The sequence below is a fragment of the Etheostoma cragini genome, chromosome 21 (genome assembly GCF_013103735.1).
Source record: "Etheostoma cragini isolate CJK2018 chromosome 21, CSU_Ecrag_1.0, whole genome shotgun sequence".
Classification (NCBI taxonomy): domain Eukaryota; kingdom Metazoa; phylum Chordata; class Actinopteri; order Perciformes; family Percidae; genus Etheostoma; species Etheostoma cragini.
Window position 1 is genome coordinate 5,102,882 of NC_048427.1, and position 17,107 is coordinate 5,119,988.

The following is a 17,107-nucleotide window of genomic DNA, read 5'->3' on the forward strand; positions in this document are numbered from 1 at the left end:
ATGGGCCGAGGCGAGCCGAGGCGGGCCGAGGCGAGCCGAGGCAAGCTGTTACCAGCAGTGGAAAAACGCCATAAGTGAAATGAGCATAAAAACATGACGACACATATTCCCAGCAGTGTCATGATGTGTATATTGTGTCAGAAACATGACGATGCATGATGATGTTGGGCTTTTTAACTTGTGAAATATAATTATTTTCAAAACCTTCACGTTATATGTGTGGAAATGTTCCTAAAAGATTGAGACGTGTGGCCTCCATTACAAGCGGGTCGTCTGCCTCAAGAGGTGATTCAGTTTTTGCCTTTATATCCCTTTATTTGTATAAGTAAATACATAAAGAACAACAGCTATGTGTATGTGTGTCGACTCAATTGGCATGCAACTAAGTTGCAAGCAAGCATTCAGCCCATTAAAAACACATCATTCCCTCTGCCCACACAGACGTACCAATTATTCCCATGACTAAAAAAGGGCAACCTACAATTCAGTGCAGTCTGAGGAGTTCAGTGTGTTAACATACGGTGCTGTTATAGAGTTGAGGATTGAGTAGCTGGATGGTCCTGCAGTAGGTGCTGTTGACAAAGCGATATTTTTTGGATTTCATGGATTTTAGTCGTTATGCTGAAGGGAGAGTCACCAGTAAGATGCTAGCATGGCATGTGGGGTCTTCAACCATTTTCAGTCCTGTGCTCTCAATGTGGGTTACGTACATTTCTAAAAGGAAAGTGAGTTCTCAAACAATGATGATTTTGTGCTGCTGCCGAACCACACAGATATGGAAAAAGCCTACACACTTTATATGGCAGCTCTGTAAAATTGCAGCAGAATAAATAGTCTCTGGGCTTTCTTATGATAGTAGGCTAGTGCAGGTTGTCATCCCATTTCAGAATGAAGGACATTGTTGTACCCAGAAACTTAAAGCTGTCCTTTCTTTCCAGCTCTACTCCATTTGGTCAGTGGTGGGAGAGCTTTTCTGTTACTACTGTTGAGTTTTAAAAAGTTAAATGGTCATTGAAGATGTGACCCTGCCCCATTTTTGCCAATATCATTTGAAACTGATTGAAAACGATACTACTGAAATATGTCAGAGGCCCGGAAAGGTAACAAAAGGCAACAAAAAACAAACAAAGGTCACAGAATCTGACAAGTTACAGAATATGGTGTTACACCTATAGGCAGTATACTATAAGAAGAGGGCAATGTGACGTGATCTTCTAACGGAGAACAGTGAAGTCCATTAAGCCCTTTCCGGTGAGGAATGAGCGTTTTTTTGTTTTTTTCGTCTACCTTGAAGCCACAAATAGAACTCAAACGTAATTGGCGTCATTCACTCCCATCATGCCTTGCGCAATAACGTGAAAACAGGATAAAAGTTCCGTTTCAATTACCACAGTTAACCACTTACAAAGTACAAGTACGTTCATGAATGCTGCTGTGTATGTCCACAACGACTCTGTCTGTTAATGCATAGGCTACTACTGTATTACTCTGGTGTTATTTAGTTGTATAAAGTTTACACCACTGGTGAGGTACGTGTCCCAAAGCAAGTGACCGGTGTCTTCATCGGTATGACGTTAGATTACTCTGATGTCTCTTCAGATCGTATAAATCTTTCGCCTTTTACTAAAGATTTCCGTGGAGAGGATCAATAAGAGTTATACTCAATTTTTTGATGCTCTGCTCCATGCAGGGCTTCTTATTTTGTCAACTACTAAAATATTGTTACATGTCGCGGTTATGCCAACCAAGATCATTGATCTCACTCTCTAAAAAACACGTCGTCTGTCATGAGATGCGATTCATTTATATACATTTTATGTCATTAGAACATACATGTCGAGACATTTCTGTGTCTGTGTAGATATAATATTCAATTCTTAATTGGCATGCAACTAAGTTGCAAGCAATACCAATTAAATATACATCATCCCCTCTACCCACACAGACGTACCAATTATACCCATGAGAAAAAAAGGGCAACCTACAAGTCAGTGCAGTCTGAGGACTTCAGTGCATTTTTAACATAAGGTGGTGTTGTAGAGTTGAGGATGTGTGGGGTCTTCAACCATTTTCAGTCCTGTGCTCTAAATGTGGGTTAAGTACATCTCTGATGGAAGTGAGTTCACAAACAATGATTCCTGAGGGTGTGCACACAGTTTTGTGCTGCTGGCGAACCACACAGATATGGAAAAAGTCTACACACTTTATATGGCAGCTCTGTAAAATTGCAGCAGAATAAATAGTGTCTGATGGGCTTTTTTATGATAGTAGTGCAGGTTGTCATCCCATTTCCGAATAGAGGACATTGTTGTACCGAGAAACTTAAAGCTGTCCACTCTTTCCAGATCTACTCCATTTGGTCAGTAGTGGGAGAGCCTGCATAAGTCCAACATCAGCTTGTTAGTTTTAGAGATGATTATGTCTGATGAGATCTGCCCAACCACTGTTGTGTTGTCAGCAAATTTGTACAGTTTGACATTTGAGTTACAATCATGTGTATACAGTCTAGTGTACTGTATATAGCAGGCACATCATGTCAATAAAGTATGATAAGTGATTTGTCTTGTAAACGCAAATTTATCCAAAACATGTTTCTAACTGCTAATTAGGTGCTAATTTCAATCTAGTTTAGGAGGAGGCACATCAGAATGTTACTGTAGTCTCAGAGGGAATATTAGAGGATTTTTTGACATATGCAGTTATATTTTCCTCCATTGCAAACATGCTCTAGAAACTTCCAGTACACAGAGAGATACTCACAATACTACTGGTTGTCATGATGCATTTACATGTATTGCACATTCAATATTGTTTTAGTACATTCATTTATTAGAATTGTATCTGTGACGTGTGTGCATCTGTGCAGTCTGGCACCATTCTGCTCTAGTTCTGTCAAATACATCCTTTTACTGTCTATACTTAAAGTCAGTGAAAAAAGTAAAAAAGAGTAAAAGTAGAAATACCACAGGGTAGAAAAAGTCCTGCATTCAACATTTTACTTTAAAGTACAAATGTATTAGCATCAAAATAATACATTTGATATAATTCTAGCTCTAGTGTTCCTCATGTATCATATGTTTTTGTATCAAAATTCTATTTTCCCAAGCCTTTCTAAAAATGTTCCCCACATGACCTGACGTAGGTTACTGTATGATGACGTTGCTTCCGCACATTAGAGTATAATAACTCTGATGGTGGTCGGCACAGCCCGTAGACAGTATAAGAAATGGACAATGTGAGCCGTTGTTTCTAACAGAGACCAGTGAAGTCTATTAGAAGCACTTTTCCGGGGAGGCCTGAGCGTTACTTCGCAGCCTCCAACTGAGCTTGACTACGAAGATGTGATGTGAGCAACCTGTCTGAAAGTTGTAAATCTTCTGGTAGCTGTCCCAAGAGAAATCTCAGTCATTCCCAATCTTGCAGAGACAGAGAGCGTATATTTAAGGAGATAACATAGACACAGGCTAATTATTGTTAGCTACAATGCTAGTTAACATTAGTGATTGAACCTAAACAGCTAATGTAAGTCCAAACTGCCAGCAAACTTGTCCTGTACTGTTTTGTTAACTCCTCTACTATGAGACAACAAGTCGCTTGGTTTATTACACAATCCTTAGCCTTTTTTTACAAGAAATACCTGCCACCGGGCCATAAAGTGAGGTACAGGGTAATGGAGCCTTTTATACATTGTAGTGTTTCTTTAAAAAATTAACAATGGACAAATAAACTCTTTAAACGGTTCACATGTAAAGTTATTCACTGTCGGAGTGACATCAAAATGAATGGCAGTCAATGGAATGCTAACAAGTCAATGGGTGAGTGCTAGGTAGCATGAAAATGGCGACACAGGAGCTAAGCTTTGTTGAGGCCAGCTTAGCCACTTGGCATGGCCCCATGAGGAGAAGCAGACCGAAAGCAAAGCCATGGACTGCTGTGGACGCACTGTTAGGTTGGATCCAAGTCACACAATGTCAAAGTTTGTGTTATTGTGTGAATTTTTGTTTTAGCTAACCGATCGAGGCAGCAGCACGTTCCGTGTCCTGCGATCCAGAATTACTATTTTTGTCAAAGGAGTCTGGTTGCTTTGAAGACATTATTATACTGCTGTGGACTGGCGTTAGTAACAACGAATGTATTTTTAGTCATCGAAAAAGAGACCACAGATGAAAAATAAATATCAGTTTAAGTTTACGCTACATTTACAAAATTTTCAACGCTTTAAGATATTATTTCAGAATACTGATGTATGTTATTTGATTCATATTGTATAATTAGTTAGGCATTAACACGTACGTGCTTTATGTACTGGGTAGGTTGTCAATTTATCCCCATGGATCCATAAGGTCTTGTAATAATACATCAAACGTATTTGTTGACTATATTAATCTGCAAAGTAACTAAAGTTTTCAAATAAATGTAGTGGTGTTAAAAAGTACAATAATTATATCTGGAATGTAGTGAAGTAGAAGTAAAAAAAAAAGTAGCAGAAAATGGAAATACTCAAGTAGAGCAGTACCTTAAAAATGGTACTAAGGTAGGCCTGCAGTTCTTCCATGAAAAGAAATTAATTTACATTCCCTCACAGATTTAAGTAGCCTACATTTAGCTAATGACACTAATGCTGAGTAGTAGGAACGTTTCTAGAATCATGGTGAGTATGAAATGTTACATTGTCAAAATGTATGATACTTCAGGATTATATGTTTCAGTCATTGAGTAGCATGCACCATTGTGTCTGAAAGCATTGCAGTTGAGTTTCCTGCAACGACAGACGCAGCAGTACACACAGTGAGACAGGTCACTAACAAATGCAGTAGCCTAAGCCCTTTAAGTATGATTCCCTGCCGTTCCTCCCCGGTTCGTCCCACAGCTCCTCCCAGTTAAAACGTGACACACATCAGTTGTGTGACAGGTCACGTGACGGCCGTAGCATTGATCCGGAAGGAGGGAGGGGAGGGGAGGGGAGGGGAAACAGCAGGAGGAAGGCAGGAGGAAGGCTGGAGGGGGTGGCTGATGCCGAGAAACTGCGTCAGGTCAGCCAGAGACAGCCTGATTGATACGGGAAGCCTGGGGAATTAGTTTCAAAATAAAGCAAAAATATTGTAGCTTTTAATTTTAATTTTTTACACGTGATCCTTTTGTTTTGATACATAAAGTATACACTGTGTTGCTAAGAAAATAACAACAACACTGATTCACATGATGGTGTGAGGTTGCTCATGACAAACCTACAGAGAATTGTCACCCAACTCTACAGCCATATGAAGCTTTTTAAGCTTGATTTATGGTTCTATGTTAAAGCTCTAGTGCAACTTTTTTATATTAATGAACGTCTGCTACATTAAAGCCATTGACAAATGATTTGCTACAAAGCTATTTAAGACTTTCAGCTCTGCAAAACTCTCTGCATTGCTCAGTGTGGCGATGTTTAGAAGACTGCGTCGTCCGGTGACGTTCCCGAGACTTTGTCTTCTGAAGAGTCCTTTATCTTTTTTCAATCCTTCGTGTCCTCCTTGGCTACAAGCAACTGCTTGGAGGTGGGGTGCGCAATCACGGAAGGCTTGTATCATGTGGTCACGGCAAGATATGTTGTCATTACTTAGATTTTTTTTCATGGGGAGACAGAAACTTCTATAGCTTTGAAGCAACCCCAATTATTCTTTAGTACCTTAAAATGATATTTCCAAAACTGTTTCAGTGGTTCATCAACTTTTAACAGGGTGAACAACACTTTACTCTGTTACTTCGGCCCTCTATCAGCTATAATCGCACTATGCAAGTTTGCCAGATTGGTTGGCAGATCTACAGTTTGAATGACACAATTCCGATTTCAACCAGTAGAAGAGGAATAGTGCTTTGGTGTTTTTCTCCCGTCCAGGAATGCTGTTTGGACTAGCCAGACCGAGGAAGGTCTGGCTAGTCCAATGTTAAACTACATTTACCCCTACTCAGTTCTGGGTTCTCCTTCTACGTGAACTCTGGATTTCCAGGGTGGCTGGAGACTCAAACAGAGCCAAAATTAGAGTAACTGCTAATAGGTCCCCTGCATTAAATCCTCTGCCATTTATATCAATTAGGGCAAAGTTATTATTAGAAACAACTCTTAGTATTACACAATACAACTACAGCCTTTAAAATTACCATAAAATTCAAATAGCTACCCTCTAAAACAGTTCAAAACAGTAAGCCAAACATTGCTGGGGGACATATAGCGATTACACAGCGTTTGTCCTAGACCACAATGCCACTGTAAAGCCTGTTTTATTCTGAATAAAACAACGCATTTTTATAAATGTATCCTCGGTGTGATTGAGTATTGTGAAGCATGTTAAAATGTACATATACATAGAAGAAAACAGTGGTGCAGGTGAAGTGGATGGACTCGTAATTAACCATAAGTGTAAGAGGGAGTGATGGGCTATTTATATGGTATGCATGTGAAACACTGTGATTTAAAGACATGAAAATGAGCCAGCTTGTCTTTCTTACATGTGAAAGCCAGACAGCTGGAGAGAGTTGGTGAAAGATGGTGCATTTATTTATTTACTTATTTGCAGATACAAAATACAACAATTATGAAAGAAAGGATAAGAACACAAGTACATTCACATAATATGCACACACTTACATGTACTCAAATTTACATGAAGTAAGAATAAACATTATAATGAACCATGAATATTCTGTCTCTGTTCTATTCTGATTACATATTTATGTTCTTGTCTGTTGCAGTGCTGTATTGTTTATTTCCTTTTGATACTTTATGCACCAATCACCAAGGCTAAATCCTTGTGTTAACGTTACTTGGCAATAATTCAGATTCTGTGTAAGCCTAGTTAGATTTCACCACTGAAAGACTGTGTGTATTTAAATAGTGAACTGTTGAATTTGTAGGTGTAATGGATGCTTTAGTGTTAATAAAGGCCTCGGAATCATTAAAGGACACCATCTCTACAAAGATTGTTTTTACTGTACAGAAATCTTCTTTCTCAGGCCGTTTGACCTGCAGAAGCCGGCCCAGCCCCGGCCATGTCGACGTGAATGTAAGAATCCCCTTGAAGTTAATGTGGCATCAGGTTTTGCGTTTAAACGTGCTTTTATTTTGAAGCATCACCGGACGTGGGGCGTTACACCGGTTTTCTTGACGCTGGTTTGGAGAGCAGTCCAGCTCGCCTGCATTCCTCCTCTCTCTAAGCCTGACCGACAGAGACAGAGAAAGAAAGGGGGAGAAAACGCCGATTATTATTCTCCACCGTGTTGGATTTTTAAGAACCGCGGAGTCGACTCACACCGACTAGATACGGCCACGACAAAATAACCACGTCAAGCCGCCTTCTTTTGGACCTACAATAACGAGAAAAAGGCGTGTTTTTCTTTAATAATGACGGGACTGGGCCGTTAATGTGCATGTTTAGGTCAGCTACCGAAAAGCAGCTTTGGTGAAACAGCCTCACGGCGGATATCTCCTTTTTTTTTAAATGAGGATTTGCAAGATGGCTGATGACAGCTACCCCTAACAAGGACAGAAAAGCGACGTCCCCTTTAAGATTAGGAGGGTATATTTTTTGTATTTCTATTAGTTTAATATATAGAATATGTCTGCTTTAAAAAAAGAATGACCATTTTCTATAACCGAGCTTGTCGGTTAATCTAGTGTTCGTCTGTAACGTTACCTGTGGTAGAAAATGGTGAGGTGACGTCTGAGGTAATTTACACGATTTAATCGAGATAAGGAAGTAGAAAAAAAAATATGTTGTTGGCTAAAGGTTGAGGCGATGAAAGGTGACTACGGTGGAGACCAAAGTAAACGAGGATAAAAGCTGGATTGAAATAATAACAATAATATTTGGGTGAGCAGATATTTGATAGATGTGTCGGTGGGGGGGAACCAAAAGGCTCTGCAACAGCAGCCAACATTCCTGCGGATCCTAAAACCCTTTGTTTTGTGCGCAGGAGCTCGACTCGACTATTAAAACGATTAACTATGCAGTAAACAGACTCGAACTGATGGCCCGGGTATGATTTTGGGTTTAATGAGATTATAAGGCCTTTGTTGTCGACAGAAACCTGGTAGGAAAAAGCCGAGGCCTAGTATACAGAAATGCGAGCTGTGCCACATAGCAGGCGTTATTCATCAAATACTAATGTCGCTTTAATGTTCAATTGAAGGGCTGGATGTAGCGGTGGTGTTAATCTGACTTGTGGAGCAGCATTTCTTGTCTCCTGCCAAGCCGTCGCTGGTTGGATGTATAATTAAACTGCAGGTGGAGGCTCCTCCGATACTTATTTATGATTCAGCGGACAAAAGCAGTGCGCTGCGCTGTGATTATTGACGGAATCAAGCGTCCTTGACGTCCAGATAAAACAGATTCAGGTTTTTCAAAATAAAAAAAAAAAGCTCTCTTTGTGTGAATAGCAATCAGGGTGTGGACTGGAGCAGTCATTTTCTCGTGGTTTTCATGCTTCGTTTGTTGGTGTGAATTGGTCCACAGTCAATCGTAATCTGACGTTGAAGTGAAGGAAGCTTTCAAGGTAGCCAAAGGGCCTGAGCAGGCATCAGTCAAAGGGTACGGTGTCTTTTCATGTGCTACACAGAGATTTAGTCACCTCATGATCATATAAGGAATTGTTTAGATATAACGTTATCTGTGCCTTGCTTGCATTTCATGGTTTAACTGTACCTGAAAGGCTTTTAGCTTCCTGTAGGCCTAAAAACACACAGAGCTGTAAAGGCAGGCCCAGTGTGTGTGTTTGTGTGTGTGATTTAGAGGAAAGGAAAGCACCGTTTACTTTAATCTGTATAACGTCAGCCCCTGCTGTGTATGTTGAAATCACCGAGGTGTTGTCATCCTTGCCTGAAGCCTTCTCTGATACATTTTCTGGAATTTGCCTTCATGTTGCAGCAATAAGCAATACTCGTCATCTGTCAGGGAGTCTCCTTTAATTTGGTCACAAGGGTTGAAACACACAGGCTGAGCGTTCAAGACGTCATCGGGCCTGTTTTTATCCTTTTTTCAAAACTCGTCCTCAAAGTGTCAGGTTTCCTGCGAGGACAGAGAGGCCTAAAGGTCTGGTAGAAGTGGGAAAGAGTTAGTGTATGCCTGCCCGCACCATGATGGCCTCTGACATGGCGGAGACGTGGAGGAACTGTTTTGAGGAGGAGCTCATCTGCCCCATCTGCCTGCACGTGTTCTCAGATCCCATCCAGCTGCCCTGCAAGCACAACTTCTGCCGGGGCTGCATCAGCGAGGCCTGGGCCAAAGACTCCTCGCTGGCCCGCTGCCCTGAGTGCAATCATGCTTACACTCAAAAGCCCAGCCTGGAGAAGAACCACAAACTGTCCAACATAGTGGAGAAGTACAACGCCCTGAGTGTGGACAAGGCCGCCACGCCGGCGCTGCAGTGCATCCTGTGCCGCCGAGGCCCGCCACTCCCCGCGGTGAAGGTGTGCCTGCGCTGCAACGCCCCATGCTGCCAGTCCCACGTCCAGACACACCTGCAGCAGCCATGCTCAGCCCTCGGGCACCTGTTGGTGGAGGCGGAGGCGGTGAAGGCCTGGACCTGCCTCCAGCATGACGAGTACCGGCTGTACCACTGCGAGGCTGAGCAGACAGCGGTGTGCCAGTACTGCTGCTTCGCCCGCTGCCACCCCAGCCACGGCCATGCAGTCACTGACGTGGAGCTGAGACGCAACGACATCAGAGTAAGAATCCTATCATACTGTACATAACTCACACATTAAACAAACACATCCTTGTTTATTCACTTCAGGGTGTAGTCACACTCTGACACTGTGACAGAGACAGAAGTTCAGCCAGTGGGTTGACTTCATCCCTGGCTCTTCATGGAAGCGCACGTCAGACATCTTGCAAGAAAAGCTGAAATGAACCGGCAACTATGTTGATAATCAAAAAATCCTTTAGCAAAAATGCCTGAAATTCAGTAGTTCCAGCTTCTCAAATGTAAAAAATATCTTCTCTGATGGTAAATTGAGTATCTTCTGTTGGTCAAACATTTTAAGAATGCACACTAAGCTCTAGGAATCTAAGGTGGGACACTTTATATACACAATTAATCGAGAAAGTAATCAATTAATTCTTTCACATCCTGCTTCGTGGGCGAGAAGATGACCATTAGTTGTGGCCCTACCTGTGGCCCATTCATTGGTGATCACTAAGTGCCCATTCAAGTACAAAGATGTTGCTTCACGCAAGCCAGTGAACTCCTTTTTCCTCCACTTTGTAGCCGTCAAGCAAATTCTACCAAAACAAGTGTGATTTTTTTCTTTTCTTTTTTTTCTTTTTTTTTCTCAAATAAATGAAACAAAATGGAGATATTTGTGTACAAAGTTCTCAATTGATTATGTATTTTTCAAATCTCTTGACACAATCAAAAACAGACTTTCCCCTTTTTAAGACACAATTGCATTTTGAGTGTGTTTTTAGCACCCGTTATAGTCTTGTGCATTTTTGTGATCCATTCCAACCTCCATTCTCATCTGTTGGAATGACAAACAATGCAGTCGAGGGTGGAACAATGAGGGGCCCTCAGAGGGCCTTATCTCCCCAGCACAGGTGCATCCTAGCTCAGGGATCGCCAGTTGTGTGTGTGTGTGTGGGGGGGGGGGGGGGGGGGGGGAGTGACAAGGGGAAGGGGGATTAAAGTGATTTGTCAGTTGATTCTGCGGTCGACTTGGGTTTTTTATTAACCTCTTCCCTTCCTGGGGGTTTGGTGCTCGCTGTCCTCGGTTTGGGCAGAGGTCGGATTGGTTTTCCTCCCCCTTTCTTTTTAAAGGGCTGTGTGACGGGCAGCTTAGTCAGAGGGAGAACTATGAAGGCCTCCATGCTGACTGACTCATTTTGTTCACCTAACACCCTGTTTTAGGTGTCAACCGTGTCATGCTCGGGTGTATTTCCTGTTGGTAATGCTATGACTCAGCTTTTTGTATAGTTAATTGGTCACCTGGGGCACAGGAAGTGTCATAGGCTGGGCCCTTATCTGAATTTAAAAGCTGTAGTACCAATATCTTTCACCTTTACAGCTTTTTCCTACATCATCTAAAATCAGGCTGGGCAATAAATAGTGTCCCGATTTAATTAGGGCTGCATTCACAATAGACTTCTTTTTTTTTTTTTTTTCAAAAAATGTGCATGTTATAATAGGAAAAGCACAGGTGAATTTAATGGTGGCTCCATTTTATTACAAGTCCCAGTAAGCTAGTCCAGTGAGCCAGCATGCACAGGAGGTCCCCTAAGCTATTATTATTATTATTATTAAATACATGATCTTCAAGTCAAAATGTCTGCTGTGAAAAAAGTCAAGTAAGACCATGTTAACATGCTGATGTTAAACTGGTGTAATGTTTACCATGTTGTGTTGGCATGCCAGAGTCAGAAGTGCTTTGGGCTTACACTATGGGATCATGGAAATGTGAATATTTTGCAGGTATTTAGTCATAAACCAAAGGTAGGACAGTAGCTAAAAATTAGGTCAATAAATTATGTTGTTACCAAAAGGTCAAAAATATTGGACGGAATTCCCCACAGTCCTTGGTGATGTCTTTTTTCCAAACAACACAAAATACAAAGATATTCATTTGCTATCATAAAAGACAAAGAAAAGCATCAAACAGTACCCGACATTAAGGAAGCAAGTGTTTGGCATCTTGCTTCCTTAATTCATTAAGTGAATTCATCCATTCACTAACATTAAAAAATAAATACAATTTGATTTGATAGAAAAGAGCAGCAAATACCATTATTTGAATGAGTGTGGCTATTGTTTAGGCCATCCTCTACTAAATAAAATGAATTCCCACCTCTGCTAAATTATTTCCTGGGGGAGCCACATATGTAGATATCAGAAAAAAATGTTATTACATTGTGACATTGATTTTAGCCATATTAACCCTCATGGTAGTGACTACTTAAACATCCTCCATGTTGAATGCAATCAAGGAATGCAGAGTGGACGCCTCTCCACACACACTACCCTACAGCAACAACCCCCCCCCCAAATTCACCTCTCACACCATCCACCAGCCACTCCAGGCAAGGACCGACCTTCCCTCTGGTTCTGCTCTGGTCGCTCTGATGGAAAGGAAGCTGTGGGGAACTGACAGCTAAAGAGCACCCTCCCCTCCTAATACCCCCTGTCTCACCTCCTCCCTCCCCCAAAGGTATCCCATACATTTATTTGCTATCCCTCTCTGGGAAGCTTTGGCTCCTTCGACCCTGTTTTTCCCCTGGCTTCTGCTCAGGGCCTAACTCAATCAATCAGCACAACCAGGTCACAGTTGTGTGTGTGTGTGTGTGTGTGTGTGTGTGTGTGTGTGTGTGTGTGTGTGTGTGTGTGCGCGCGCGTGTGTGTTTGTGATCTAGGGCAGACCATGTGCCACTGAGGCCCAGGACTATGCAGGTTTTCATTCCTAGCGAGCTCTACAGCAGCTGATCTCTTATGATAAAAGTAGCTGCTGTGTAGTTGAATGATTGGGTGACTGATTATTGACCTGTGGGATTAATGATTATCCTTTTGTAACCACTTTGTTCCAAAGTGAAACATCTTAATAGCTATTGGCACATTTTTCAAGCAAAAAGGCCAAACATTTGCCAGTTTCAGCTTCCTTAAATGTGAGGATTTGCTGCTTTTGTTTGTCTTATATTATTGTAATTTCAATATCTTTCTCAGGCATTTCCGGGCCCCTAAAAGGAAGACATTTTGATACACTGATGACCTTGTTTTTGTTTGAAAACTCCAGGATGAGTTGTAATCGGGACAGATAGAAACAGATGTGTGGAAACAATTTCCCTGACATTTTCACTTCCTGATTGGGTCTCTTTAATTTTTATTTTATTTTTTGGGGGGGTAATTCTGCCTTGGATAGGAAAGCTGACATATGAAAGGGCAGAGAGAGGGGGGGAGGCATCCAAGAAAACAGTCACAAGTCGGACTCGAACCAAGGACCTTCTGCGTTGAGGAATTGACCTCTGCGGATGTGCGCCCGCTCTACCAACTAAGCCAACCTGCCACTCCTGATTGGGTCGTATCGGTTCTGAATTATCCCTGAATGATTCCTCACGGCCCTAGCACTCGACCCTTTTCCGGAAGAAAGCTAACATCAGCTTTGACAACATGGATAACAAATTACAGTCATTTCTGAACTTGTTGTCGATGCTAGAAACTGTCGAGCGGAGTTACAGGTGTTGTGGTTAGTTTTGCATCCCTGCCGAGAACTACGTCCAACTGATTATTTTCAAGGCAAAGTACTGTTTCAAAATAATATATAACCTTCTTTGTCATGCTCATCAATGATGATAAATTATCTGAAGTCTATCATTTTTGATCATTTAGTCATCAATGTTTTATTACACTCGGTATTAGCCTGCCAGCAAGTTGAATGTACGCGACTACTAGCAGGAACGCAAAACTCGGCACAACACCAACACATGCACGAATGGTCTGCAGTATGCTTTTACATGCGTGTTGGTTTGGGTAGAGATTTGTTCTGAAATGGTGCTACAATGCTTGTGAGGATGGAGATCCTTTAAATTCTAATAAAGGATGTAGCCTGAATTGGTGAACATCTTTCCTGGTTAGTGTAAGCACATTAGCATTCTCATTGTGAGCATAAAGTCTCACAAAGACTATCTTAGTCGTGTTTATCTGAATCTGGATCATATTAGCGGTAACCACATTATTTTGCTGTGTACCAGTTTATCAGCATGCTTTTCTTTCATCAAATGTTGATTGAGGATTATTCATATCTCACATAAAATATTAATAGCATAAAGGATTAGCAAATCTGTGTCAATGACATTCCTACTCCCAGACCTATGCAATACACATATACATATACATAAAGGATTACACTTACACAGAGCCATTAGTTATGTTTTCGACATTATTTGGTCTCAAGCTGATCCACATTGAGATCCCAGTTTTGCCCAATCAGGCGTCTGCTGTTCACATACCGTCGTCGTCTTAGAATTAACAAGCGTTGTTGCCACAACATTGCCTTAGCTCACAGAGCAGCCTCTACTTTGTGAATGCAACTTTTAAAGATTAAATACAAAGAGGAGGCTCTCTGAGAGGAGAGTTGCTGGAGTTTTTTCTGCCTCTGTATGCACAGTTATCTATCTCTGCTCACTGCCCCCAGCTCCCCCATCATTACTTCTCACTCACTTATGCAAACACAAAATAGCTGTTGGTTGCTATGACAGCCCACCCTCCCTCCCCCACAGGGATTGTGTGTTGGTTGGAGACTAAATTAGCCGGCTCCCGGATTCTAATATCACTGGCATGGGGAGGGGATGCTAGTGGCTAGCTGAGGTCACAACTTCCCAAAGCTCAAGGCTTTCTTTCTCTCCTCACAGCAAAGCCTGTTAAGACAGCAGGAGCGGGTGGAGGAACGAGTGCAGGAGATTGAAGAACAGCTCTGCAAACTCGACTCTGACAAGTGTGTGGTGGAGGTATGTTTGCACACCCTGAATTTGACGGCAGAAACGCAAACAATTTCAGAGATTCTACATAATACAAAGGGACATTTCTGTAGATTGACGTTTGTTTCTCTACAGGACAGGGTGTGTGAGCTGAAAGAGGAGGTGCGTCTGCAGTACCAGCGGATGCATCAGCTCCTTGAGGAGGATCTCGGTCGGACACTGGAGGCTCTGGACCGCGCTCAGGCTCGGTTCTGTCAGGAGAACGCTGCCCAGGTTTTAGCTCTGGGTGAGCAGCGCCACGAGGCCCAGAAGCTGCTGAGCTCCATCCACACAGCCTTCAGTAAGGCAGAGGAACTGAGCTTCATGAAAAACACAAAGCCTGTTAAAATCCTTACAGACAGGTAAGAGCAAAGTGGGATTTTAAAAATGGACCTTTTACTGTTCTGCCTGTGGGTTTATAATACGCAGGTGATGTTTCCAAGCTGTCTAATCTTAAATTTTGCATGTCTCTTGGCACTTATTGCAGGTCTCAGGCATGTGTGGGCAGCAGTCTGCCTCCTTTCAAAGTGGGAAATCTAAACTCTAAATTATTCCTCTCTGAAATCTCAAAAAGAGAGAAGAGCTTGAAGAGAACGCTTGAAGGTAGGATCTCAAACACATGTTCAGGCATATCTAGGAAGTTACTGTCATGAATGTGTTTTTATTTTATCCACCAAATATCTCCTAATTCCACACCTTCTCTCTGCTCTCAGCTCCCCTTACCCCTCCCTCGACCTTCCTGCAGTCTGTTCCTGCGTACCCCAGCGGTCAGAGTTCTGGTTCTGGAGCAGAGAAACGGAAACATTCCACTGCCTTCCCCGAGGGAAACGGGAACGTTGGAAAAAACACCGCTCCGGGTTTTAAGGAGTCCTCCTCCTCTTCCTCATCTTCATCCTCATCGTTGGCCAAACAACCCTACTTGGGCTCCGGCTCTGCCTCTGGAGAAGGTCAGTCTACCAATCAGCAGCCTCTCGGCCCCTGCGGCCCACCTCACATCAACGAAAGTGGCGGAACAGGAAGTGGAAGCGGTTCTCTGACCAACCACCATTCTGGCTCCGTGTTCAGCTCCTCGCACTTTCCTCCTGGAGGCAGCAGCTCCTCACACTCCTCCCAGCAGGCCGTGCTGCCTCAGTATGGTGGCCGTAAGATCCTTGTGTGTACAATGGATAACTGCTACTGCTCCGGAGTGCCCTCGGTGTCGGGCCACCGCAGCCATCCCCCGTACCCGCGCTCTGGCTCTTTCCCCTGGGTCAGCGCCCAAGACTACCCCCCTCCTCCCGGCCTGGCCTCTGGAGGTCCGTCCATGCAGGGCTTGGCAGTGAGGGACTGGATAGACGCCTCGCAGACACATAGACATGCAGATTTTTACGGGCTGTATGGGCAGCCCTCTACAAAGCACTACGTCACCAGTTAACAAAGTAGACACAAACACGCACACACACACACACACACACGCACACACACACTAGGATATAGAGACAGGCACCAAAATAGCACACTTTTACCGTCTTATTAACCGGAAAGACAGTTATAATATACACACATTCAAATATTAAGATTTATATCCACACACACAGATCTAGAACAAGTAAACACATTCGGGGGCAGGGTTGATCTCTTTGTGCTTTTATTTTCTTATTTTTTTCTTTATTTTCAGTCAGTGTTTCATGTATTGTATTATACGTAAAATGCATAAACAAGCCAACACGCTCACTCTGGCACAACATAGCTCAGCATTTAACACATAAACAAGAAACGAGAGGCCTAAGAGGAGAGTGAGACATGCGTTTTTTTTTTTATTTATAGAGCAGGAGATGGATTGAAAAACTGACGGAAATAAACTTTTATTAGAAAACGCCTCTTTATGGCTTCTCATTGATGCTTAGGGGAAAAGAAATAAAAACCTTCCAGTGTTGGGTTTTTCTAGTTTAGCGCCTCATGTTTCTCTGATATAATCACCCCTCTAGTTGTACTGAGGTGAATTGCCTTATGTTATTAGCTTCAGTTCATTTTGTTTGGTAGATCCTTTAAAAGAGGGACTGCGACCCCTTTGTGTCTCCTTGATTTCCATCATCGTGGCACCTCTTCCTTTTTTTGCTGAGTTCAGGGATGGATCGTACGGCTTGAACACAAAACGCTCTTCCATGGAACACCCACAATGCACTTGTGGATGCCTTGTAATGCCTGGACTACAGATGGTGACCCACAGAGGGACACAAGAGCTGCATCTGAAGGGCCGGTTGACCCAGGCCCAAAGAGTTTGAGGAATTTTCTCCTTATAACTAGCACTCCCTTCCTGCTATCAGGCTTCCCACAGGACAGAAAATACTTCTGACAAAGACTGTTTCCATTTAGTAATTACTACGACTTTGTGTTAATTGGTACATCTGTAGGTTTCATGCTTGTCTAGAGAGACTCTGATTCAAGAGAAAAGGGCAAGACCGGACAGACCGAACCAATCAAGCATCTGGAGGATCTGATGATGCTGTTAATTGTACTTCCTGCAGGGCAAAGATGTCACTTCCTCTCAATAAGCACACAAGCTCTTGGCTTCCTGTTTGCAGCTGAAAGCATGCAAGGAAGAGTTTTTTTTAAAGCACTCAAATAAGAACAATGGGGGCGGGGGGGGG

General features: G+C 42.6%; 1 protein-coding gene and 1 non-coding gene across 2 annotated transcripts; both read left to right on the top strand.

Moving 5' to 3' along the window:
* Window positions 1-1,579: 1,579 nt before the first annotated feature.
* LOC117937482 lies at window positions 1,580-1,694 on the top strand. Its single transcript, XR_004655169.1, has one exon. It is a non-coding gene; the product is annotated as a U5 spliceosomal RNA (small nuclear RNA).
* A 5,460-nt stretch (window positions 1,695-7,154) lies between these two features.
* Window positions 7,155-16,362, top strand: trim8b (tripartite motif containing 8b). Its single transcript, XM_034859443.1, has 5 exons — window positions 7,155-9,703; window positions 14,373-14,468; window positions 14,574-14,839; window positions 14,965-15,080; window positions 15,191-16,362. The coding sequence occupies exons 1-5, from the start codon at window positions 9,098-9,100 to the stop codon at window positions 15,889-15,891; spliced, it is 1,785 nt and encodes a 594-aa protein (XP_034715334.1). The 5' UTR covers window positions 7,155-9,097; the 3' UTR covers window positions 15,892-16,362.
* The last annotated feature ends 745 nt before the right edge of the window (window positions 16,363-17,107 follow it).

What these genes read in the sequence shown, in the direction of transcription:
- trim8b (XM_034859443.1), top strand. Translation starts at nt 9,098, where the DNA reads ATGCCTGCCCGCACCATGATGGCCTCTGACATGGCGGAGACGTGGAGG. An exon ending in GTTAAAATCCTTACAGACAG is followed by an intron (nt 14,840 to 14,964) that starts GTAAGAGCAAAG and finishes CACTTATTGCAG; the next exon opens with GTCTCAGGCATGTGTGGGCA. An exon ending in CTTGAAGAGAACGCTTGAAG is followed by an intron (nt 15,081 to 15,190) that starts GTAGGATCTCAA and finishes CTCTGCTCTCAG; the next exon opens with CTCCCCTTACCCCTCCCTCG.